This window comes from Leptonychotes weddellii, chromosome 7 (assembly GCF_054177405.1).
Source record: "Leptonychotes weddellii isolate Sample4059 chromosome 7, ASM5417740v2, whole genome shotgun sequence".
NCBI lineage: Eukaryota > Metazoa > Chordata > Mammalia > Carnivora > Phocidae > Leptonychotes > Leptonychotes weddellii.
The window spans coordinates 102637543-102664544 of record NC_138375.1 but is presented as its reverse complement, the minus strand read 5'-3'; the positions used below and the strand labels follow the sequence as shown (position 1 = coordinate 102664544).

The following is a 27002-nucleotide window of genomic DNA, read 5'->3' as shown; positions in this document are numbered from 1 at the left end:
TGCCCCTGAATGATATTTTATTTTATTTTATTTTTTAAAGATTTTACTTATTCATAAGAGACAGAGAGGCAGAGGGAGAAGCAGGCTCCCCGCTGAGCAGGGAGCCCGATGCGGGACTCGATCCCAGGAGTCTGGGATCATGACCTGAGCTGAAGGCAGACACTTAACAATCTGAGCCACCCAGGCGCCCCCTAAGTGATATTTTAAAAAGCTTTATTATTGGGGTGTGTGGCTGGCTTAGTTGGTAGAGCATGGAACTCTAAATCTTGGGTTGTGAGTTCAGGCCCACATTGGCATAGAGTTTACTTAAAAAAGGAATAAAAAGCTTTATTATTAAGTCTTTGCTACAGATATATTACATCTTGTGTTGTATCTAGCAGCTTTAGTTCTTACTCTCTGTTATATTTTGTTTTTTTTAAATATGGGCAGTCATACATTCACAAATAATAAGTTTCCTATCTACCTTTTTAGCCTTATTGTATTTCTTATTCTTATGTTATTGTGTATATGTCAATCTGTGAAGGGTCTGGGTTTTTTCCTGCTAGCAAGCTCACATAGATGCTGGCAGGAGACATGAGACTCCTGGATCAAGGGCCAAGAACTTTATTAGTAGAATGACAAGCAGAATAAGCATGATGTCGGCACTGGTTCTTCATGCCCCCTAAAACCTTTGGTAGTTGACATGGATGGGTCCAGGTGGATGCTACCCTTGGTGCTGAGTGGGGGAGTCTACTGCATTTATAATAAGCTTGCTTTTTGTCCCAGAGAAGGATGCTACCTGTCATCTCTCAAATGATGCTCACTGCAGACATAAACTTGAGAAATGGGCCATACAAAGAGCAGTGAAGGCCTTGCATTCTTGCATTCTTGGCATAGAAGAAGAATGAAAGGAAGTGCTCAGGGCCCCTGATGGGTTTCCTGTCCCAACAATCAACCCATCGGCCCTACATGTTCTTGGCCAAACTTGAATTTTCATATGATTATACCACTCTGTCAGCCACTTTGATTATTCTAAGCAAGGCTAAAACCAAATCCATTTAATTGTTTTATACAGCATTTAAATAAGGCTTCTTTTTTTTTTTTTTTTAAAGATTTTTATTTATTTGAGAGAGAGAATGAGATAGAGAGCATGAGAGGGGGAGGGTCAGAGGGAGAAGCAGACTCCCTGCTGAGCAGGGAGCCCGATGCGGGACTCGATCCTGGGACTCCAGGATCATGACCTGAGCCGAAGGCAGTCGCTTAACCAACTGAGCCACCCAGGCGCCCCTTAAATAAGGCTTCTCTTAACATCCTCAACAGCAGGGTAAGACCAGGATCTAGCTGGTTGTGAGCAAATCCTAGAGAGGACAGGTAGGTGATTTTTTTTTTTTTTTCCCCATCCAGCCAGTATGTGGTCTGAGGCTTCTCTCTTACCCATTGAAATCCACTCAGGAGAGTTTAAACTGACGTGATTTTTGGTGTCCTTAACCTACAATATAAGGACAATAGATGGGCCAGAAAACAACTCTCATCCTTCATTGAAGCTAGCCTGTGGCTTATTTTCCCTCACATAAAGACATTCCACCTGAAGGGGCACAGATCACTTTACTTAAGGATTTGTTAAACATGATTTGGATTAATAATATTACATTAGTTTGGTTAAGAATCATGGACATTGTCACCATTACTTGCAGCATCATTTGCCATATATGGCATAACCTAAGACCAGTCAGGTGTTCGGAGAATCATGAATTTTTATCAGTCAGTTGGGTTTTTTTTTTTGGTTGTTGTTGTTGTTTGTTGCTGCTTTTTGAAGATTTTTGTTTATTTAATTGCCAGAGAGTACAAGCAGGGGGAGTGGCAGGCAGAGGCAGAGGGAGAGGGAGACGCAGGCTCTCCACTGAGCAGGGAGGCTGATGCGGGCTTGATCCCAGGATCTGGGATCATAACCTGAACCAAAGGCAGACGCTTCACCGACTGAGCCACCCAGGCGCCCCCAGGTTGTGCTGGTTTAAGTGTTTTTACACATTCACATTCAGGAACTGCTCTTGACATCAAGCACAGGAGAATAGTTAGGGACTGTTTATGGTCACATGAGTGTTTCTGATTTCAGAGTATATGATAACACATCTAGCAGTGATCAGTGTTTTCTCCAGCTTTTGTATGATTCAGGCAGTGGTGCTGGTTCTAGGAGATAGAGCATTAATTTTTCTTCCTTCCTGCACCTTCTGGAGTCAAAGATGTTCCCTCTACAGATGCTAGGGTTTTTTCTTTCTATATCCATGAAATTGGTGTGTCTTATTTGGATAGCTGACGTTGCTCAAAGAAAAATTCCCTATTCGCACCCAGATTTTTTATCTGGAAGAGTTGGATGTAAGTGGGTTAAGGACATTTTTACATAATTGTAGAGACCCATTATAATGCTCACCCTAGTCCACATTGGACACTGTACTGAGTACTTGGTGAGAAGTATACTGAAGGAAATGGTCACTATTTTCAGATACAGGATCATGTCGCACCAAAAAGAGAATCCAGGTGGCCAAACCAGATTGTTTGAATTCATTAGGTTTCTTTTTGACCAGACCATTTCCTTGAGAGGTAGCTTGGCCTGCAGTTTCTCTTAGGAGAAAGAAGCATCATGTGAAGAGATAATCAGGGCAAAATCCTGATATTTTAAAAATAAGTCTGTATATTGGGGCACTTGGGTGGCTCAGTCATTGGGCAACAGGGTCCTGGGATTGAGCCCCGCATTGGGCTCCCTGCTCAGCGGGAAGCCTGCTTCTCCCTCTCCCCCTGCTTCTGCTCCCTCTCTCGCTGTGTCTGTCAAATAAATAAAAAATCCTTAAAAAAAGAAATAGGTCTGTATAATTTCATAACTCTTTCTTTTTTTTAATCCTAATTACTACCTAGGAAGTGGCTAGGAAGAGATGATCTCTCTTTGGGTGTGCTGATTCATTGACCAAAGTATCTCATTAAAGTGTGTGAAGAGTTGAGGAATGTAGTTGCAGATTGTTCTGAGTTGAATTTTGAGGAGACCATTTCTGTTGTTTGATAGACTGGATGCCTGTGGATAGTAGGGTGTGTATAATGTCTTGAATATACTACTTGAATATTGACCCATTGCAGGTTGACCTTCATGACAAAAGATGCACTAATACTGGAATATTGATGGTCCGAAAAAATGACATGGATTAATTTCAAGGGTCACAATCGTGTGACCAGAGTTAGCCAGTGAGATCGCAACAGTAACACTGTAACCTGAAAAAATTTCAACAGTGATGAAACAGTATTGATAGCTCCAAGAAGTGATCACAGGTTTGATGTGTAATGTGTAATATGGCCTCCTTCACAGTGGGACAAATGGACCAACTTTTGGCAGGCTCACAGGTTAGCATGCAGAGGGGGCTTCTGCATCAGAAAGAAAAAGTGGTCTATTTTGTGACCAGTCTATGGTAGTGGACAGTTACATGTTTGGTGCGATGATGGATCTAGGTGGCGTGCTACAGACTTCAGCAGTATTCTGATTTTAGTTGTTCTTTATGCCAGCATATTTTACTGTAAGCTTCTGAGTGATTCAGATTGTCTCATCAGCAGTAGCAGCTTCACAGTTTATAACCCCAAAGAATTACCTTTAATATGCTAGTCTCTAGTTTTTCAGGTGATCTGCCAGATGACTAGGACATTGGCAACAGTCCAAGAGGCAGAAAAACATAAAATGTCTAGTCCTTAAGACTTAAGTCCAGTGTTGTAGTTTTCATTTTAGCCCATTGTGCCGAATGATACTTAGCCACTTGGTCTTCCAGAGTTGTTGGGGCGGATGGCTGCTGCCACCCAGTGGACACTGTCCTCTTTTAACGGAGTTGAATCAGCAGTGAACCAGACCTAGGCATTCAGGGGACTATGATTTGAGAGCCTTATTGAACCAGGAGCTTGTTATGGTGTCAGGGAGGGGAATAAGGTTTACCCCAGAGGGTAGTTGCCACTTTGTGCAAAACAGATGTCCCAGTGGCCAGGTCAGCCGCATGCTCAAATACTTTGCATTAGATCAGGAGCCCTAATGGGCCCCCTTTTCTGGTTCACTTTCATTTAAAAGCTCAGCAGTACGGCGAGAGCCATATACCCTTTAAAAAGGGGGTGTACATGGCAGGCACATGGCACTGCTGTACTGGGAAATAGCCTGTGAGTATTTCACTACCCATCAAATTTTCTAACTATCTCTCTCTCTTTTTTTCTTTCTTTCCTTCTGGGAGCCTGTAGTGTTTTTTGCTAGACTACCTGGAAGGTCCGGGACAGGAATCATCTGTCATCCTGCGGTATTCCCTAAATGGAAGACTCTTGAGCATTTTCAGTAACAATTAGTACCAAGTTAAAACACAACAAACAATAGTACATTGAATTGCTCTAAAAGCCTCACCTGCAAGATCACTTTAATTTTTCTTTCCTACTGCTGAATTTTCCTCAAACTTCAAAATCAGTCAAATTGGGTCTTTGGGGCACCTTTTCTCACTACAGTGGCACAGACTAAGAAGTTTTGTACATGCACTTAAGGGTTACAATCCAAGCTTTTGGGAGATTACATGATTTCTTCATCTGTGAAAGTGGGAAAGTACACGGTGGAGGAGAAGATAACTCTTTTGGGGATTGCATGTGTGGCTTGTAGGCTTACTGTTTCTCTTCTGATTTCCTCAACCCAGGGTTGATGTTGCTTCTTCTCCTGTGTACCTTCTGGCTTCAGCAGACTCACAGGATGGGGCGTTTCCTGCCCCCATGCACCGCACTGACATGTCTTTTCCCACATTCCTCAGTATTTTCAGCCACCCCTATGCTTAGTACTGTCTCACTCCTCATGGAAGTGGGTAGATGGTGACTTGAGCATGTGTGTCTAGCAGAGCTATAAAAGTTTGTCCCTTTCCTTAAATACCAGTATACTTGACATTCTCATAAAGGCTGCTGAGGTTGATGTAGTAGGGAAGGGAGGGATCAGGGAGTACAGAGGGCACAGAACACTTCCACTCCAGGAAGCGAGGTTCTGCATTTATTTTGTTTCCAAGTAGGCCGTAGCCTTAACAGATTTTCTTCTAATGACTTTTTAATCTTTCTAAAACTGTATCCTCGTTGCTGACCTCTATTCATCTTTGGAGTTGTCTTGGTTCAGCAGCCACAGCAGTGTCTGCCTTTCAGGTGGGACCCCATTGTCATAATAAAAAATCCCATCGTTCTACTTGGGAGAGTTACCAAACCTAAAGCACTATTTGGACACCTGGTTTCAATTCTACTCTTTGCCAGTTGACTGCTAAACATTGAGGGACCTTTACTTCCACCTGTCACTTGGATGACAGCAGTTGCTGCCAGAATCTTGAGAGTCTTCGCTTATGCCCTAATGTGGCCTAGAGACCCTTGTATTTATTTTTTCTAGAAAATTTAAGCTCTGTTAGCATTACATCCTCACCACCCAAACTGTTAGCGGTCCGTGAATGGTTTGCGTTTTTACCCTGCTTGGAAGCCTACCATGGTGACCTGTTACTACTGTTGCATGGATGCTGTCTGAAGATATGAGAATATCAAGGGGACTTATCTTGGCACAATAAGCAACATGAGGATGAGGCTGCTTCGGAGAGCAGCACCAGTAAGTCCCATAGTGACAATGTGGAGGGGCCCAGTGGATGACATGGGTATGTGCAGTGGGTTTACATTGCAACTAGAGACTCTGCTCCTTGTCCTGGAGGTGGTTGTAAGATAAGTCCAGCCCAGAGAAATGGTCAGGGCATTTTAAGAAAAGGTTTGAAGTTTTGATTATGATCTTATGAGATTAATGGGTTAATACTGGGAAAGAACAGCAACGTTTATAGACAGTTGTGACTTTCATGATTTTTATAGATTCCTAATTTTTGTTTATTTTTATTTTTTATTTTTTTTTTAAGATTTTATTTATTTGTCAGAGAGAGAGAGAGCACAAGCAGAGGGAGAAGCAGGCTTCTCGCCGAGCAGGGACCCCAACATGGGACTCGATCCCAGGACCCCGGGATCATGACCTGAGCCGAAGGCAGACGGTTAACCGACTGAACCACCCAGGCGTCCTTATAGATTTCCTAATTTTTAAAAATAGTTTTTGGTTTTTTTTTTTTTTTTAAAGATTTTTTAAAGATTTTATTTAGGGGCACTTGGGTGGCTCAGTTGGTTAAGTGTCTGCCTTCGGCTCAGGTCATGATTCCGGGGTCCTGGGATCAAGCCCCGCGTGGTCGGGCTCCCTGCTCATCAGGGAGCCTGCTTCTCCCTCTCCCTCTGCCTGCTGTTCCCGCAGCTGGTGTGTGCATGCACACACACACACACACACACTCTCTCTCTCTCTTTGACAAATACATACATAAAATCTTAAAAAAAAAAATAAAGATTTTATTTATTGAGAGGGAGTGAGTGAGCATGAAGGGGGCCTGGGGAGAGGCAGAGGGAGAAGCAGACACCCTGCTGAGCAGGGAGCTTGATCCCAGGACCCTGAGATCATGACCTGAGCCAGAGGCAGACACTTAACCGACCAAGCCACCCAGGCGCCCCTAAAAATAGTTCTTGTACATTTTTTTTTTTTTAAGATTTTATTCATAAGTAATCCCCCCACCCAACGTGGGGCTTGAGCTCAAAACACTGAGATCAAGAGTCCCATGCTCCACTGACTGAGCCAGCTAGGTGCCTCTATATATATTATTTAGATAATTTTTAAAAAACATTTGTTTTGGGGAAGAGTTTGGAAATAAATCTGAAGAACTTAGAATTTTAGCTTCATTTGCCATAACTTTTCTGATACTAAAGAAAACCTTGAGCTATTTTAAATCAAGTAATGTATGATACGGAGTTTTATATTTTGTCATGTAAGAGGAAGTACACTATGTTTTGCCTTGTTTCCCTTATGGTGGCATTTTACTTTTAAAGTTTTTGGGTAAGTAGATGTCGTTAAGCTATTTCAGAATGATTTCTATTAGACAAAATAGACCAACAGCGGAATCTATCTTAATAAGTTACCAGTTATCAAATACACTGAAAGTAACTACAGAATGTTCTTAACCGTTTAGAATCTTGGAAATAAGTTAAGCCAGGTTTTATATGTATGTTTACCTATGGGCTTATTTTGTTTCAGTCGTCAATAAATTTTGAGAAGCATTCTGAAAACTTTTCATGGACAGAAAATCGTTATGATGTGAATCGTCGACGACACAACTCCTCAGATGGCTTTGATTCTGGTATTGGACGTCCTAATGGAGGTAAAATTTGCTAAGAAATAAAAACTTAAGGATAATTTTCTTCATGCTTTTAAGAATGTTGACAGTGATTAACATTTAAGCATAACCATCTTTGAGTTTATAATACTTTACCATTATCAAACAAAGGTAATTTTGGAAGGAAAGAAAAAAATGGATGGCGGATGCATGGAAGAAATGGTACTGAAAACATAAATCATCGAGGGGGATACCATGGTGGAAGTTCCCGTTCTCGTAGCAGTATTTTCCATTCTGGAAAAAGCCAAGGACTGCATGAAAACAGCATACCTGACAATGAAACGGGGAGGAAAGAAGACAAGAGAGAACGCAAACAGTTTGAGGCTGAGGATTTTGTAAGTTTCTCGTAGTTTAAATACAAATGAGGTTTCTGCAAGTGCCATTTTAATGTCAAGGCTTTCTCATGAGATTTTATCAGTATGGTTCATTTTCTTTAGAAATCACACCAGACAGGTTCAATTATTTTTTTATTTTTAGATTTTTATTTTTTATAGATTTATTTATTTTAGAGAGAGTGGGCGCGTGCATGTGTGAGTGGGAGCAGGGGGAAGGGCAGAGGACTAAGGGGAGAAAATCTCAAGAGGATTCCCTGCCGACTGTGGAGCCTGACGCAGGGCTCGATCTCATGACCCTGGGATAAATTACCTGAGCTGAAATCAAGAGTCAAGATACTCAACTGACTGAGCCCCCTAGCCCACCCCCCCATCAGGTTCAATTATTTTTAATCCTTCCTTTTGTGAGGCTCTTTGTTTATATAATTCTCCCTTCCCAATTCCCCTCCCTCCTCCTACTTACTCCTGTGTCTTACGATATGATCTTTTTATTTGTTTGAGAGAGATAGTGACCGAGGTAGCAAGAGAGATCACAAGCAGGAAGGAGAGGGAGAAGCAGGCTCCCGCTGAGCAGGGAGCCTGAAGTGGGGCTTGATCCCAGGACCCTGGCAACATGACTTGAGCCAAAGGCAGACACTTAACCGACTGAGCCACCCAGGCGCCCATGATACAGTCTTTTAAAAACTTTCATCTCTAAAAAGCTTTTAAGCTTTTGGAAAGAATATTTTACCAGTATGTCTTGTTTAGACTGTCTCTTCTAAATAACATTTGATTATTCATATATTACTCTTAAGCTAATTCCAGGATAATTCTCCTGTCTTTCAAGTACTTTATTCAAAAGTTTAGGGGCGCCTGGGTGGCTCAGATGGTTAAGCGTCTGCCTTCGGCTCAGGTCATGATCCCAGGGTCCTGGGATCGAGCCCTGCATCGGGCTCCCTGCTCTATGGGAAGCCTGCTTCTCCCTCTCCCTCTCCCACTCCCCCTGCTTATGTTCCTCTCTTGCTGTGTCTGTCTGTCAAATAAATAAAATCTTTAAAAAAAAAAAAAAAAGTTTCTTAGTGGTCAGGGAAAGCAAACTAACTGTTAGCCTGTGTTAGATATAATTAGAAATGTTAACTCCACTCTTGGGGCACCTGGGTGGCTCAGTTGGTTGAGCGTCTGCCTTCAGCTCGGGTCATGGTCCCAGGGTCCTGGGATTGAGCCCTGCGTTGGGCTCCCTGCTCAGCAGGGATTCTGCTTCTCCCTCTCACTGTCCCTCTGCCCCTCCTTCTGCTCGTGCGCGCTCTCTCTCTCAAAAAAATAAAATCTTAAAAAAATAAATAAAACAAGAAATGTTAACTTCACTCTTAAAAACAAGTATGAACTGGGTGCCTGGGTGGCTTAGTCAAGCGTCTGCCTTCGGCTCAGGTCCATGATCCCAGAGTCCTGGGATTGAGTCCCACGTTGGATTCCCTGCTCGGTGGGGAGCCTGTTTCTCTGCCCCCCCTCCTGGTTCGTGCTCTCTCTCTCTCAAATAAATAAATAAAATCTTAAAAAGAAAACATGGGGCACCTTGGGTGGCTCAGTCGTTAAGTGTCTGCCTTCAGCTCAGGTCATGATCCCAGGGTCCTGGGATCGAGCCCTGCATCGGGCTCCCTGCTCAGCGGGAAGCCTGCTTCTCCCTCTCCCACTCCCCCTGCTTGTGTTCCCTCTCTCGCTGTGTCTCTCTCTGTCAAATAAATAAATAAAATCTTTAAAAGGAAAAAAAGTATGAACTAATCAGAAACAGAATTTTCTTAATTTTTCCTTATTCTTAAATCTCACTGTGTGGCTTTCTAAACACTGTGCTTCTCCATTTGCATAAAAAATTGATCTAGTGTACAATCTTATTTATCTAGTATTTTTTGTGATTCATCCCTGGTAATTTGTTTTTCTGTATACGCTCATTTTTCATTCCGTATCTTTTTGAGTGGCTGTATGAGTCTAGCTGTCGATACGTGGAACAAGATATCAACGTGCTTACTCTCACTGAGTTTCTATTCTATTAGATGCATTCATGACATGAAAAAGTAATTAGTATTTTGCAGAGAATTTAGACAAGAAGTGACTGGGTGGCTACTTTGGGAGGTCAGGAGAGGTTTCTCTAGGGAAGTGACATTTAACCTGGGACCTACTTGGTAAGGAGTGATCTTTGTTAAAACTGGAAGGAAGAGGGGAAGAATTAGTGTGAAGGCCTAACTAAGGTTGGGAGCGCTGAGCAGGGAGCCCGATTTGGGGCTCGATCTCAGGACCTTAGGATCATGACCCAAGCTGAAGGCAGATGCTTAACCAACTGAGCCACCCAGGCACCCTGAGGATAATAATATTTAAAGATTATTTCTTTGTTTTCCTTCTGGAAGTGAGAATAGTAACTATTTGGAGGGTTAGCAGAATAAGCTGAAAGGTTTATGAATAGTCTTTTTTTTTTTTTTTTTTAAGATTTTACTTATTTGACAGAGAGTGAGAAAGGGAACACAAGCAGAGGGAGTGGGAGAGGGAGAAGCAGGCTTCCCGCTGTGCCGGGAGCCCGATATGGGGCTCAATCCCAGGACCCTGGGATCCTGACCTGAGCTAAAGGCAGATGCTTAACTGACTGAGCCACCCAGGCGCCCCAGTATGCTTTTTTTTTTTTTAAATTAATTTATGTGAGAGAGCGTGCCAAGTGTGCACCGGAAGGGGGGGTGGTAGGGGTGGATAGAGGGGGAGAGAATCTCAAGCAGACTGCCCACTGAGTGCCAAAGCCCACATGGGGCTCTGTCCCAGGACCCATGAGATCATGACCTAAGCCGAAACTGAGTCGGATGCTCAACCAACTGAACTGCCCAGGTGCCCCTTCATTATGGTTTTGAGATTACTTTTGAAAAGGTTTACTTATTTTTTTTTTAAGATTTTATTTATTTATTTGACAGAGCACGCACATGGGCAGGGAGCCTGACATAGGGCTGATCCCAGGATCCTGGGATCATGACCTGGGAGCCCAAGGCAGATGTTTAACCAACTGAGCTACCCAGGCGCCCCTAAAAGGTTTATTTTTAAAATATGTGGGCAGTGTGAACATTTGTTTTATTCTTTTTATTCCAATTTCTTTCAGCCGTCTTTAAATCCTGAATATGAGAGAGAACCAAATCAGAATAAATCTTTAGCTGCAGGTGTATGGGGTAAGTAATTTTTAATCTATCTTTGAGGGGTATAAAATGTTTATAGGTTTCACTTTTTTGTGTTTTTAAAAATAAATAGGCTAGAATTAAACTAAATATGTTTTTGAGTGCTCAGCTACATAAAAAGGTAGCACTTACCTTTTAAAAACAAGATATTGGGGATAGAAAGAGTTTGATTTGAAAGACTTGATTTGTGTGTATTAGTACCATTAAGTATACTCGTGAGTTCAGTTTTTTTTTTTAAGGGTTATAAGTTAATGTAATGAATCAATGTCATTTCAAGAGCAGCCTGATAATCTAAGGAAACAAAAAACTTAAATTAATTTTTAGTTTTTCACAGTTGAAAACTTACTTAACTGGAAAGATAAGTACTTCTAATCATCCTGTGACATAAAATTAATCTTTTTACTTACAAAAATGGTTATACATAGAGAGTATTAAATAATTGTATAAATTTGCCTGTGGAACTAATCTATGTTTGAAATTATTTGCCTTTTTGATTGTCAAAACTTAATGACATTTTTTGGGTAATGACTCCCTTTTCATTAAAACTGCTGAGTTTAATAATTTGATAACATCTTACAGAAGATTAAACTGCACTCATAGTACAAATCAGACAGCTTTTTATAGATTTCAAGTGAAGTTTAAAATAATGGAAAAATTTTAATATGAAGATTTGATATCTGAAAATTATTTGATGCCAAATTCAAAGGTGATGAATCCACTTTGGAACTTCTACACATGTTCATTTGTATTTTCCTATTGAAAATTATCAACTTACCAAAACAAAAGGATTGTGGCTTGTGACAGCATACTAGTCTTAATGACAAAGGCATTATTTTAAACTTTGCCACTTCCTCTGCTGTTCTTTATTGTATTTATGGGGTGATACTCTGGGGAATTACCTTGTTTTCTTTTAATCTCCCGATTTATTTAAGGGCTTTTTGAGGGTGGGGGTGGGGGTGGTCAGACACTTTTGTTAGAACCATGTGAATGGCATTGTTTTTTCTGTATTGCAAATTAGTATTTCTACCACTCTCCCCAGGCCTACACGCCCAGACACACACATACCCAACCAAAAAAATCTCCCAAGCTCCTCTCTTAGGTATGTTTCCTTATTATTCAGTTTTTCTGGGAACAGCTGATTGCTTAAGAATATAGAACCACCTGGAAGGTGTTAAATAGAATCTCTAAGAAATTAGGAATAATTTGGATTTGATTAGAATGAAAGTAAATAAAAAATCAATGTCAGTGAGCATTTGTCATATAAAACTACCTATAGATACTATTGGTACTGATCCTTGCTTAATTTAATAATTTTAGAAATGATTTAAAGGCAAATACATCTTTGAAAATATTGAGAATAAAATGTATTAATATAAAGATTTTGGTTCTGCTGTTTCAGGGTTGGTCTAAGGATTTTGAGCACTAGTTGAAAAGATGTTTAAAAGGAAGATGTACTCTTTACTGTGCCTTAGGTAAACTAAGAAGTGTGTCTGCATTAGAAAAAAGAAAATGGTTAATTGTGGCTTGATTAACTGTTAAATTCCCAGTACTTCCCATAGGAATACAATGAAGTTTTCATTGTATTACACTTCACTATTCCTTTCTCACTTCCCCCCTGGGTTCCCAAATACTGTTTTCCCCATTGCAACATTTAAAATAGCAATGTTCCTGAGGAAGACATGAGAGAATTTTAGGAAAGACTTCAGTAGAACTTTTCTAGTGCTACTTCCAGGTAAGTAAAAATTTAATAACAGAAATGTAATAAGTATTAAAAAAACAAACAAACCAGTTTGTCCCTGAAACTGTCCTTTTGTAGATCAGAAATTGCAAGAGTCTAAGCAATAATATCCCAGCTAAAAAAAAAAAATATTTGAGGGAAAGTAGTTAACCTGCTTAAAATACAGTTACATAAGTTTAATTTTACTTAGAACTTAATTAGCTTTTTTGGAAACACCTTCATGTAGCTTTTATCTGTGACTTCTTTATTATTTTGATCTTAATTAGGATCACTGTTGTTGAGTGCCTAAGATTAATGCTTACTAAAATTATCTCTATGTCCTTAATAATTTAAAACTAAAAAAGGTACTTGAGTGTGCCTGTGACAATTTAAAAATATTAAGTTGTGTGACTGATTTATTTGGGAGGTGAGAAAGAGAAAAAATGATGTGTATGTGTTTGTATGCTATTTGAGACATAATTAGTGACTGTTGATTTGTGTGTTTTCAGAAGTCCTACTGGCTATTTTTGTGTTGATGATTATGTCAGCAATATATTACTGGCAGAAGCTAACATTTAGTACTTAAGATACTAAATAATGAAAAATTTCATTCACTGGTAATTAACTTAAGCATAGTCTTGTTTCAGCTCAGCATTTTTGTGTCTTTTCCTTGATAACTTGATCTTTCCTGATTTTTGCTCATATTTGATAATGAAGCATTTTTATTTGTTTAGCTTTCTAAAAGCACATTAGTGACTATTTCTTAAAGATGGGTTATTTTCTAGAGAATTCCAGTGATAGTAGCCAAAAGCATATAGATTGAGTGACATGTTATATTGAGTTAGGTTATGATGAAAACCAGTAAGTTTTTTTTTTTTTAAATGAACTTTGTAAAATAGAATTAAGAGAAAGGAATAATCCTTCTTGAATGTCTTTGTAAAAGCATTCTTTTGATAGTTTATATGTGGAAATGGCTCCACTTTCCTTTAATATTTTTTATGAAAATCGTTGTTAAACTTGTAACAAGAAGAAGAAAAAGGTATTCCAACATATGTTCAGGGTTGAAAAGGGAAAATTAATAAGATTTTATTAGACAATTTGACAGAAGTAAATTTCAGTGGGTCAGAGTTAGAAGTATTATTTATTCGTCATGTAAGTTGTTATTCTTTGAGAAGTGTGAATAATGTAGGGGACCTTGTTAAAAACACCATACCCCTACTGTTGGCATAAATTATACGTTAGTGAATCTCATTTGTTTGAGGCTCACATTTCTATAAATCAAAACAGATTTGTACAGAAAATTTAAAAAAATTGAAAACCAAATGATTAAAACTGCATCAATTTATATAAATCAGAAACATTTAATTTTCTGCATTAAAATTAGTGTTCACAATCGGAAATTGTCTTAATTGCTGTGGTACAGATTGAGTTTGATATTTGTGTATTGTGTCTTATGTGACTAAATTTCCTCTTCAAGTTAGTGTGAAAATTTAATTCACATGTATTTCACCCTTCATTTGGCTATATGCTTTTGTTCACACATTCAGATTGCCTCTTTTCTTAGATCAAGATAATAAGGAACCTAGATCAGTAACTTGGCATCAGAAAACGGTGGACTTTGACCTCACTTGGTAGTATGCACTTACAGGCTTCTCATTCTGAACATTTAGTTATAGGCCTATTAGTAGTATTTTTAGTTGGGGATGGTAAACATTTTGAAGTATTTGGCCTAGCAATACTTTAATTTCCGTTTTCTCCACTGTATAATATAGTGGTTAAGGGTATTTGCTTTGGAATCAGATAGACCTGGGTCCAAACATTAGGTCTTTTACTTATGTAATGGTTATTTAGACTTTGGGCAGATGACTTAATCTGAGTGAATTTTCTGTGAGATGAGGATGATCGCAAATTTTTTTTTTTTTTAGATTTTATTTATTTGTCAGAGAGCGAGCACAATCAGGGGGAGTGGTAGGCAGAGCAGGCAGAGGGAGAAGCAGACCCCTCGCTGAGCAAGGAGCCTGATGTGGAACTGGATCCCAGGACCCCGGGATCATGACCCGAGCCAAAGGCAGACACTTAACTGAGCCACCCGGGCGTCCCGAGGATGATCACAATTTTAATGAGAAAAGCATTGTTAATATTAAATTGTATAAAATATTTAACTATGAAATCAATTTGTTGTATAAAATCCTTGATCCCATTACAGGTGTGTAATGAATGTTAGTTATGTTCAAATCTAGTAAGCAGTGCATGTTCTAGTAGATTTATTAAAAAGCAAAAGGAATTTCTAAGTGAGAGATCAAAGAATAAAGTAATAAGGAACTGAATCCGAAAATATATTCAAGATACCTACATGGAGAGTAGTGGAAGACAGGATAAAAAATTGAGATGTCCTCTCTTAACTATACATGTTACCAAATTACTTTGTGCTACAGATGGCACTATTTTAATTATAACTTTTTCTCCAAAGAATTGAGCTAGTCCTCCTCCCACCATTGACTTTGTATTTAAGGAAAAGGACTATTATATTCATAAATCTTGGGAGAGCATAAATAACAAGATAATAAAGGGATATTTAAAGTCAGTTTCTGTTAGATTACAGTTTGTGAGGATAGTGGAAAATGATGGTATGAAAATCTTAAACCAATATTTGCCTTCAGGTGTTTTTTTTTTTTTTAAGATTTTATTTATTTGAGAAAGAGGGGAGGGGAGAGAGAGAGACTGAGCAGGGGAGGGACAGAGGGAGAAGCAGACTCCCCCCGCTCAGCAGGGAGTCTGCTGTGGGACTTGATCCCAGGACTCCAGGATCATGACCTGAACCAAAGGCAGATGCTTAACCAACTGAGCCACCCAGGCACTCTGCCTCCAGATGTTTTAAACTTACATGTAAAAGAATACCTGCTTATATGAGCTTGAGATAATAAGGTCATGTAATTTACAGAAGGAAGCACTTTCTAGTTCTTTTTTATTTAAGTGTTAAAGTCTTTCGCCAGTACGTAAATTTTCTCTTTTAAATAATAAGCAGTTTGGGTTTTTTCATATAGTTTACTAGTTGACAAAGTAAATGGAGAAAGTAGAGAAGGAGACATTGGATACTGTTTGAATCCAACAGCTTCAGTACTTTGAAGATTTAGGTCAGGAGAATTTGTAGAGAGAATCTGAACAGATGAACACGTTTGTAAGTATAGTTGACCTTTGGACAATGCAGGAGTTGGGGGCCTTAATGCCCCCTCCCCCCTCAGTCGAAAATCCATGTGTAACTTTTGACCCCCCCCCCCAAAAAAAAACTTCTAGTAGTTATTGCTGTTTGGAAGCCTTACTGTTAGCACAGGTGATTAACACATTTTATATATTACATGTATTATATATTCTTAAAGTAAGCTAGAGAAAAGAAAACATTAAGAAAACCGTAAGGAATAGAAAATTGTACTTTTATTTATCGGGGAAAAAACCTGCATATAGGTGGACTGGTACAGTTCAAACCTTGTTATTCAAGGGTCAACCATAATATAAAGTGAATATAAATGACTCGAATTAAGTTTGGCAACTAGTGCTGCCATCACCCTTTACATTTATGTAATGATTGCTGTTAAGAACACGTTCTCGTTTTTATTTTTATTTAGTTTGAGAGAGAGGGAGCGTGCAAGTGGGGAGAGGGAGACAATCTAAGCAGACTCCTGAGCTCAGAGCCTGACGAGGGGCTCTATCCCAGGACCCTGGGATCATGACCTGAACTGAAATCAAGAGTTGGATGCTTAACTGACTGAGCCACCCAGGCACCCCCACTTTCTTATTTTTAAGTGGTCAGGCTCAGTTTATTCAGGATAGTTGCACAGGACTTAAGTTAGTCTGTATTATGTTTATTTCTGTCACAATTTTTCTCATTTTCCATAATGTTAAATCAACCTAAAATTTGATACAATATTGAAATATAATTGGAAGCGTATTGGGGATAGTATTTGACTTTTTTGGACATTTTTTTTAGTGTTTTTAAAAAAACTTTTCACAGTGACTCTGTGACAGGAACTATTGATTTTCATTTTATAGATGAGAGAGTTCATAAGATTAGAGCAAGATTCTATAAATTTGGTACACAGTACATGTTCTTAACCTGTACTCTAATATTTGAATATGAATGCCTGATGAGTGCATTAGCACCATGTCTGCTGCTTTTCTCTCTCAAACCCTATCATCTTCCTTTAGGTACCTTTATCATCTTTTACTTTGCTGCTTAGTCTTCTATGATTGATTTATTATGCTTCACCTTTCTTCTTTTTTTTTTTTTAAGTACACTTCACACCTAACGTGGGGCTTGAACTCACGACTCTGAGATCGAGTTGCATGCTCTACTGACTGAGCCAGTTAGGCATCTCTTCACGTTCTTTTTTAATAGAGTGTTTTATCTTTGTACTAAAGGCCTTTTTGAGGAAGAAGCCAGAATATTTCTTGCTCTGGATGTCTAAAAATCCAAATTTAGGAAAGTGAATTTTGTAGTCAGGTACTATGTTGAGGCTTAAAGATAATATACCTGTTTTGCTTATGTATTCTCTTTCTCTTTGACCTTTTAATTTTGATTGTTTATGCACAAAATATTTTACTTTTTTTTTTTCCTCGAACCTTCAGCCTTCCATGTGGGATCATTTTCCTTCTGCCTGCGGTACATTGTTTAGGATTTCCTTTAGTAGGGATCTTTTCTTAGTGGTTGATCTTTGAACAAAAGTTTCACTTCTGCCCTCTGCCATGTATGGTTTTTTTCAAGTCCTGTTTATAATCCAAGATTTTGTAAGGCTGATTAGTCCCATCCTCAGCTGTTAGGTTCCTTTGTGGATACGCTAAAGTTTTTTTCTTTATTTTTTTCTCCAGAAGTGTGAGGTTGACATCACCTCTTGCAGATGACCCTTTTCCTGTTGTATTTGTTTTCTTCCCTCATTATAGTAATTTTAACATAAGGACCTACTAAAAGGTAAAGAAGATAAATGTGTGCTTAATGGGCCATATTGAACTGGAAGTGCTTCTCAGTCATGTTTGAATTTCTTTAACTGTGGTGTACTGATAGAAATGTCCTCTGCTTCAACACTTGAATTTCTCTGAGACCTTGAAACTTAATACCGTATGCATTTCCCAGCACCGTTCATTCCCGATTCCTGAGTTTCATTTAGAGTTTGAATACCAGGCTGTTAAGAATTTCTCTTAAATTTGAATTTTAAGAATTGCTAATTTCTCTTTTTTTTTTTTTTACAATTTTATTCACACTGTCATCATCTGTTTACCAGAAGTAATAATTGCAAAACTTAAATTGTTTAGTGCTATTTCTAGCATTCTGCATTCACCTGTGTTTGAGATCTTTATTCTTAATTTTTGTTTTGTTAATTTTCTACGTTCTTTAGAAAAGCTGTATATTGCTTATTTAATTTCTGTGTTGTGTGCCTGAAGATTTCTTTCTTAGCCTTTATTTCTTAGGTCTTTTAAGGCCTCCAAGAAGTTGGAATGTTTGCCTTAGTAGGTGAGCCATATGTTTAACCTGTGCAAAGATTTGCTGTTTGCTCTAGGTCCTTGTTCTTTTGTACTTCACCATTAAAATAAATGAAGCATCGTACCAGCTGTATATTTTGAGGAGTTTGAAACCTCAGATAAACTTTGAGAGTACCTTCATGTCCCTCCAAATCCTTGTGTAGTTTAGTTTTTGAGATGATTTAGTAGAAAGTTTGGTTTAGTTTGTTTGAGGTTGGGCATCCTCACAAACATGTAGGCAACTTGTTATGCTAATTTTGATTTAGATTTTCTAAGCTTTCTCCCCTTAAGTTCATTCTTTTACTCTAAGCTCTCCAACTATGAAAGTGATACTTTGAGAATTTTTCTAAGGGAGGAAACACTTCACAATAATTGTGAACATGCTCACGTGTAACACCTACACTAACTAAACTCTAGGGGTATACATAAACTAAACTCTGTGGGCAGTTTTCCATGTTAACAACTGCAGTTTTCTTGAGAAAAACGCTTTGAGTTAGCAGCTATTCGTAGTACTATCTTCAGAAGGGTTGAACTCGTTGCCCTGTAACTTTTGCATAATGCCTTCATTGTAGTTAGATGGCCAATAAATATTTGAATGACTTGGTATTGTGAAAATAGAATTCTATTTTCTGTTAGTCATAACTTCAGTAGAAATTTAGAAATAGAGGGACTGTAGTTTCTTGTTTATTGGTAATAACTGTAAGTGAGATAAGAATGAGAAGGAATTAGGAAAAATGTCTTTTTAAAATGGAAAAGGCAAAAATATAATGTACTTTATCTTCCAAGTCTTAGGCACAACTAGGGTGAAATTTGCATTTAAAAAAACTAAAAATGTTAGAGTGTAAATTAATCTTGATTTGGTCATAGTTAATATTCTAGGCCACTGTTGAGCTGAAATCATCTGTATTACTTGACATTGCTCAATTCTTGCTATATTCTGTTTGATTATGTTGTAGCTTTTATTTCTGAAGCAGGAATATAGCTCATACTTATTTAGCTTAATTATTTTATCCAGGAAGCAGCTATTATTTTTAAATATAATCAAGGTTTGGAATATGCTGTTTTTTGGGTGATTTAATTTTATGCTAAAATTTAAGCTGTGTGTAACTCTTGCTTGTGCTTTATTTATGCAGAATATCCTCCGAATCCTAAATCTAGAGCTCCAAGGATGCTGGTCATTAAGAAAGGTAATACAAAAGACTTACAGCTATCTGGATTCCCAGTGGTAGGAAATCTTCAATCACAACCAGTTAAGAACGGGACTGGTCCAAGTGTTTATAAAGGCTTAGTCCCTAAACCTGCTGCTCCACCTACAAAAGTAAGTTCTAAATTGTTAAAATGCAAGTTTTAAGTTGGTACCAATTTGAGTTACTTAGGAAAAGAATGTTAAAAATTTTACACCAAAGTGAGGGGGTTGTTGGTGGGGTACTGACTTTTAAGTGGGAAGAGTTGACTCATTGTGTGTCATTAATTTTAGTTACTTTTTAAATGGTGTGTTTGTCCATGTATATGTTTTCTTGTTTCACTAGTAGTAAATGGAATCTAAAATTTCGTTTTGCCAGATTAATCTATGATATATATGCTTAATAATATATAGTGCTGTTACCTTGGTGTTCAGTTTTATGTTTTTGGAGTTCCCACTTGTGTTTTTTGATAAAGCAAACCTAACTTCAGGTTGATAAAACTTTGAAAAAATAACATTGCAGCCAGATGTTTTTATCTGAATGCCAGCCTTTGATTTTATTTGTAGGAAAAGATAGAAGAGAAATATGTAGGAATGATTAAGATGTAATACAAAAATAATTGTTTTATGAGTTGTATGTGTAGTCATTTTTATACTGTAGGGTTCACTTTGTTCTCCGTATAATCTGTTTTTGAAACACATTAATGTTTGTATGTTTTTCTTTAGCCTACACAATGGAAAAGCCAAACTAAAGAAAATAAAGTTGGGACTTCTTTCCCTCATGAGTCTACATATGGTGTTGGCAACTTCAATGCTTTTAAATCAACTGCCAAGAATTTTAGTCCATCAACAACTTCAGTGAAAGAGGTATGTCATCTGGAATTATTCCTGAGGAATGCAGCATATTTTAATTATGATAATTTAATTAACAGTGGGCAGAAGGCATAGATTCATTAAATGAATATATTAAAATGAGGTATTTCCGTTCCTTCGGAAGACTTGCTTTGAGATACTTTGATCTTTGCTAATCATTTTTGCCCTTTTAAGTAGGAATAATTTAAATATTTTTAAACAAAATTCCCAAGTATCCTAAAATGTAGAGAAAATAATACAGTGAAATGCCCACTTAACAATCAGCCACAAGTACAGATTTTTAAAAGAATTATGACCATTGCAATTTTGACATTTGTGATAGTTATGTTATGCTGTAAGATTGAACCTTGACTAAAAATGAGGATTTGTATCATACAATCTTTTGGGGATGATGGACATTTTGTTAGTGTTAACACTCAAGGGGCCAGAAAGGAGAGGAGAAAGAGAAAGATGAATATTGTTATTTTATGGACTTTGAATGCCTGGTAGCTTAAGTATCTCTCTGTCACTGGACCAAGTTTCTGAAGCTTCTGAGACCAGGGAGTTCCCTGATTAGTTCAGGGTCAAAAGGCATTTGTTTCTATGTTGCTACACTTGAAATTGCCCTGTGTACTGTACTGGAACATCATAGCCCCTCATTTAGTGGTATGTATGTATGTATGTATGTAGGTATGTATTTATTTATTTATTTAAAGATTTTATTTATTTGAAAGAGAGAGAGAGAGCACATGAGAGGGGGAAGGGTCAAAGGGAGAAGCAGACTCCCCGCTGAGCAGGGAGCCCGATGCGGGACTTGATCTCAGGACTCCAGGATCATGACCTGAGCCGAAGGCAGTCGCTTAACCAACTGAGCCACTCAGGCGCCCTACTGGTTTTTAATAAACCAGTAAACTTAGAAATTCAGAACTGGGATGAGAGGACCAGCATTCTCAGCTGGTAATAGTGGGTTAGATTCCTTATCGTCTGTAGACATTATTGCCAACAGTTAGGCATTATGGTAATTTTCCTTGGCTAAAAATCCTGTGACACAGAGTTTTAACATTCTATTTTCTATTGTATTCCACTGTCAAAACAAAACACCAGAAACAAAGGGACTCTAGTACATGTCCCTCCCCATCTCCCTCCTGCTCTGCCACAAACATTTTCCTTGGTGAAATCCTACCTGATAAACTCTCTGTGTATCTGTTTGTAAATAATTATAAAATAGATTTTATTGGAGTTGTTTAAATTAGAGCCTTAGAATTCTGTCCTATATGTATTATAGGCATATTTAAATAGGTTTACGATGTTTTGTAAAATTATATTTAAGCTTTCAATTTAGAACAATAGTTGTTAGTAGTGTCAGACCTTAATTGTTTTATGGGATAAGAAAAATTTTACTCATTCAGTGGGATAAATAAAACAGGGATAGAGGAAAATAAGACTTGAAAATTAATTTTGTATTGTGAGTAGGGTGAAATAGGAAGTTGTGGTAGTTAACTTTATATTGATACTGTCTACATATTTATTAATATTTCTGAATTTTTTTTCTTAGTGTAACCGCTCAAATTCCTCTTCACCTGTTGACAAACTTAATCAGCAGCCTCGTCTAACCAAACTGACACGTATGCGCACTGATAAGAAAAGTGAATTTTTGAAAGCATTGAAAAGGGACAGAGTAGAAGAAGAACATGAAGATGAAAGTCATGCTGGCTCAGAGAAGGTAACTCTTGGTTTGACATTAACATATCACTGAAATATTTGGGAGATACCATTTAAGACCTTTGAATAAACTTTAATCAAAATAGTCATCTCTGTTTAAAAAAAAAAAAAAGTCATCTCCCTGAAAGCAAGGCTAGTTTACTATTTGTATAAAGAATGACTTCTTTCGGAAGTAGATTTTTATCATTCTTTTGTTCTATGCAAAATGATGTTTTCTTCTCTGTTGTCCCGTCTTGCCTACTTTAATCCTTTTGATGGCGTTTGTTGAATAAATGTGAAGACATAGAGTCGGAAATCCGTGGGTATCCTTCACAGCTTAATTTTATATCTTCTGAGGAGGTCTCCTAAACTTAATGGTTATAATACTTATTATATGGAAATCTAACCAGAATCTCTTAAGGTTTTCAACAGCTATATTCTCTAACTCATTCTTTTTTTTTTTTTAACTCCCTAAAAATCAGGATGAGGATTCATTTAATTTGCATAACAGCAATAGTACTCACCAAGAAAGGGATATAAACCGAAACTTTGATGAAAATGAAATTCCACAGGAGAATGGCAATGCCTCAGTAATTTCCCAGCAGATCATTCGGTCTTCAACCTTCCCACAAACTGATGTTCTTTCCAGTTCACTTGAGGCAGAACACAGGTTAGTACTCATTTTTACTTTTTTCTCTGCATGTTTTACATCCAGGTTTTTAATATTAGTATAGAAATGTTGTGATTTATTTAACAGTTTTATTGAGCTGTTTACCACAAATTTCGCCTTTTTTAAGTGTACAGTTAATGATTTTTGGTATATTCAGAGCTGTGCAACTGTCTTCACATTGTGATTTTACATTTCTATCTTCCCTAAAAGAAACCTTGTGGTCATTTGCATTTATTTCTCCTTTTTCCTCTGTGTCTTAGGTAACTACTAATCTGTTTTCTTTATAGATTTGCCTTTGCTGGATATTTTCTTCACATAGAATCATATATTGGTGTTTTATGTCTGGCTTCTTTCACTTAGCATAATGCTTTCAAGATTCATTTTGTAGTGTGTGTCACTACCTTGTGTATCTTTATTAATAGTACACTGTATAGCTCTTATCACATTTTGTTCATTAGTTTTGATGGGCATTGAGTTGTTTGTACTTGATGAGTATTCTGGATAATGCTACTGTAGGAGCATTCATGTCTAACTTTTTGTATGGACATGTTTCTTGTTCTTTTGGTGGGTGGATATCAGGAGTGGAATTGCTAGGACATAAGCTTAACAGTTTGAGACTGCCAAACTATTTTCCAAAATGACTGTACCATTTTACATTCTCATCAACAATATATGAAGGTTCCAGTTCTGCATATTTTCACCAACACCTTTTACCATCTGTCTTTGATTTAGCCATTCTGATGGATATGAAGTATCTTTTTGTGGTTTTAATAATGCATTTCACTTTAAAAATCAGTGTTGACCGTCTTGAGTATCTTTTCAAGTACTTGTTAGCCATTTGTATGTCTTCTGTGAAGAAATACCTGTTGAAATTCATTGCCCATTATTAAATTGTATTATTTGTCTTATTGAATTGTGTAAGAGTTCTGTATATATTTTTTTAATATAAGTCCATAATCATATATAATTTGCATATATTTTTTCCCATTCTGACTTGTTTTTTCATTTTTTCAGTGGTGCCCTTTGAAATATAAAAACATTACATTTGGTGAAGTCATTTTATCAGATTTTTTCCCCTTTATTCCTTTTTGCATGTTTCGTTCATGGTGTGAGGTATAAGGGTCCAAATTAATCCTTTTCCATGTGGATATCCAGTTGTCTCAATATGTGATTTATTTTTTATTGCAAACTTTTCAAGAGCACTTTGTGCTTCCATTATTACAGTCTTTAAACAGTTTTTAAATAGGGAACTCAAGTTTAAGAATTGAAGAGTATTGAAGTCTAGAGTGAACTTTTATGTTTTCTTCTTCTAGGATTGTAGAGGTAAGAGCAGGTATTGTAGAAATTTCTTAACCCTTCATGTGGTCTTAAAATAAACCACAGGGTTCAGCATTAGTAAATGAAGGACTTAAGGACTTCTGCTTAATTCCTTTTGATTTTTTTGTTGTTGTTTTAATTTAGCAGACTTTTATTAAAGCTTAAATTGTGGTATAGAGATATACTTCAGCTGATCTAACTCAAACACCATGAAGGGAGAAATTATGGCACCAAAACTTACCCTCTCTACCATATATACTAGTATTAATTTTCATTTTTTTCTATTGAAGACCTTATTTACTTGAGAGGGAGAGAGAGAGCATGAGCTGGAAGAGGGGCAGAGGGAGAGAGAGAAGCAGACTCCCCTTTAAGCAGGGAGCACTTTGTGGGGACTGGATCCCAGGATCCTAAGATCCTGACCTGAGCTGAAGGTGGATGCTTAACCGACTGAGCCACCCAGATGCCCTTACAGTTTTCATTTGTATAGGCTTTGTTCCATACATATTTATACAGTTTTTCAGTGTAACTACTAAAGCAATAAAATGCTAATATGTACAGTTATATGGTCATATATTACCCTGTAATTGCTTTGTGTAGATTGAATTTTTTTTCCATTAAAAATTTTTACATCCTGGGGCACCTGGGTGGCTCAGTTGGTTAAGCGACTGCCTTCGGCTCGGGTCATGATCCTGGAGTCCCGGGATCGAGTCCCACATCGGTCTCCCTGCTCAGCAGGGAGTCTGCTTCTCCCTCTGACCCTCCTCCCTCTCATGCTCTCTGTCTCTCATTGTCTCTCTCGCAAATAAATAAAATCTTAAAAAAAAAAAAAAATTTTTACATCCTGAGATGCCTGGGTTGTTCAGTCCTCTTTAGCGTCCACCTTCGCCTCGGGTCATGATCCCAGGGTTCTGGGATCGAGTCCCATGTCAGGGCTCCTTGCTCAGGGGGGAGCCTGCTTTTCCCTCTGCCTGCTGCTCCCCCTGTTTGTGCTCTCTCTCTCTGATAAATAAATAAAATCTTTAAAAAAAATGTTTTGTTTTTTTTTTAAACATCCTTTAGGACCAGGCTCAGTGTGGAGTGATACTTAACAGCCTAGGTGGTTGACTTGACTTTCTGTTTAGTTTCATGCCATTTCTCTTAGAACTTCATTTAATTCTAGGACAGTGGGGACATAGGCTTATACCTACTGTGGAATAACTTTTAAAAATTTATATTAAAGACCCCTTTATGTCTTTGTTTTTCTGGCCCAATTCATACATTATTCTTTATCTCCATGATGGTTTTTGTTCCCCTTTACCAGACCATGTCTTGCTCTTTTTAGATGTGGCTATAACTATTGTATATGAGAATATAGGCATTTGTTTTAATTTTGTAATCCTCCTGTACCAACTTGGACTTCCTTTTACAAATAATTTATTGGGTGGATGATAAATGTGAATGCCCATTTGATGAGAGTTAATTTAACTAGATTAATTTTAAGCTAACTTAACTAGGTAGTATCTTTAAATTTACTTGTTTGGGCAAAACTGTATTTTGTTACTATGCATTTAGTATGAATGGATCAGTAACCACACTTTTTATTCCCACCCAAAGGGTAGGATTCCCTTTACCTCATGATACAGTTTATGACTTGTGACTCTGATCGTAGGCCAAGTAATGGTTGCAATGTCATACGTGCAGAAACTCCTTTTTGAAAAGATAGGTGTAAGTAGACATTTCAGTATTTTTTCCCATTCTAGTAGAAACATTGTATACCTCCTTTGAAGCCACTATTCTGTAGTATGGATATAATTCATGAAACTATTTACCTACTGATCAGGGATCCTTCCCTGTGTTTCTTTTTTACAAGTAGTGCTCGTGTGAGGCATCTGGATACCTCAGTTAGTTCAGTGTCTGACTCTTGATTTTGGCTCAGGTCATGATCTCAGGTTCGTGAGATCAAGCCTCTTGTCGCATTCTGTGGTCAGCATGGAGTTTGCTCGAGATTCATTCTCTCCCTCTGCCCCTCCCCCTGCTTGCACTCTTTTTCTCTCAAAATAAATAAATAAAATCTTAAAAAAAAAAAGTGCTCATGTGAATATCCTTTATTATATCCTTAAACATTTGTGTGTGTATAAAACAGACTACTGGGAATGAAGTTGATTGGTCAAATGGCACACATAATTAATCAGATTCTGCCATGTTAGTACCCAAAGATGTTTTTCCGGTTCCCATTCTCACCAGTAGTCATTTAAATATTTCTAGTCAGGCAGTTGATAGAAGAGAATAAGTCTTGTGCAGAGAAAGTGTACAAACCATATGTTCTAATGATAGTAAAAGATGAATTCTAAAAATCTTTTTTAGGGAAATACAGCATAGGCAATAAAAGAATGAAAATAATTACTTGTAGAAACTGTTAAGGCTGTAGTAAAAGTTGAAACTTTACTAAATAGTCAAGTCAAAACTTGAGTACCTTTTTGTTTTTGTATTTGCCTTCAGTATTTTGTGGCAAAAGAAGGTTGAGCCACAGTTACTTAGAAAATACTCTTATAACCCCAATACCTATAATGAATGATTTAATGTTATTATTTCTTCATCTGCAGACATAGTGTAGAAAGCATTTTGGTGGTTTCTTCTTTGGTTCATGAAGATGCAGAGAAGAGAGACTTGACAAGTTCCATACCTTGACAGAGTTTGGTCCTCTGCTGACCAGTAACAGAAAATTGAGAGAATAGGATTTAGGAACTAAGCCAAATAGAGCAAGAAGAGGAGATCCAAAATTGGAATAAACTCTAGGATGGTTGGTGGGGAACCCATGCTGCATAAAGAGATTATCAGTGATGACTACCTGAATGAATATTTCATTTTATGTCTTTGTTTTGTTCTGTTTTAAAGACTTTATATTATTTTGTGGAAATGTTGCACATGCTAAAAAGGATCCCAAATCAATAAAAAGAGGAAGTAAATGTGTTACTACTTGGGAACCATTTTAATTTAAATTTCTTAGCTTGAGTTTTCTTTGTGCTTTGTATACTGTATGTTTCTAAGTGTTCTACAGATACATATTATTACTTTTTTTTTGAGGTAACAAAGTTAATGCCTTCTTTTAGATTTTAGGTTTTATTTCTCTGAAAATGGAGTGATATTTCTTTTCCCTGGCTTCAGGTTTCCTGTAAACTTTGTGATTCTTAAGTTATGTGCGTATTAAGTACTTGCATAGGTTGAATTTAACAAATCAGGTGCCAGTGATATAGTTCTTAAGGATGACAATTCTTAGTTCACATGTGTAAACTAAAACTTCAAATGAAAAA

At 37.5% G+C, this 27002-nt stretch overlaps 1 protein-coding gene and 1 long non-coding RNA gene across 3 annotated transcripts in view; both read left to right on the top strand.

The window, feature by feature from the left end:
- The window catches only part of LOC145722718 (uncharacterized), an 83358-nt gene that overhangs the window by 33581 nt on the left and 22775 nt on the right, over window positions 1-27002 (top strand). The gene's annotated exons all lie outside the window — the stretch shown is intronic.
- Window positions 1-27002, top strand: part of GPBP1 (GC-rich promoter binding protein 1) — a 70833-nt gene that overhangs the window by 35964 nt on the left and 7867 nt on the right. The window contains exons 4-11 of one of the 2 annotated variants that reach the window (XM_006740370.3): window positions 7109-7232; window positions 7359-7582; window positions 10689-10755; window positions 11801-11860; window positions 19123-19307; window positions 19899-20039; window positions 21580-21747; window positions 22208-22395. In XM_006740370.3, coding sequence (XP_006740433.1) covers window positions 7109-7232; window positions 7359-7582; window positions 10689-10755; window positions 11801-11860; window positions 19123-19307; window positions 19899-20039; window positions 21580-21747; window positions 22208-22395 — 1157 coding nt within the window. The remainder of the gene's footprint in view (window positions 1-7108; window positions 7233-7358; window positions 7583-10688; window positions 10756-11800; window positions 11861-19122; window positions 19308-19898; window positions 20040-21579; window positions 21748-22207; window positions 22396-27002) is intronic. The other variant, XM_006740371.3, reaches the window with a different exon arrangement.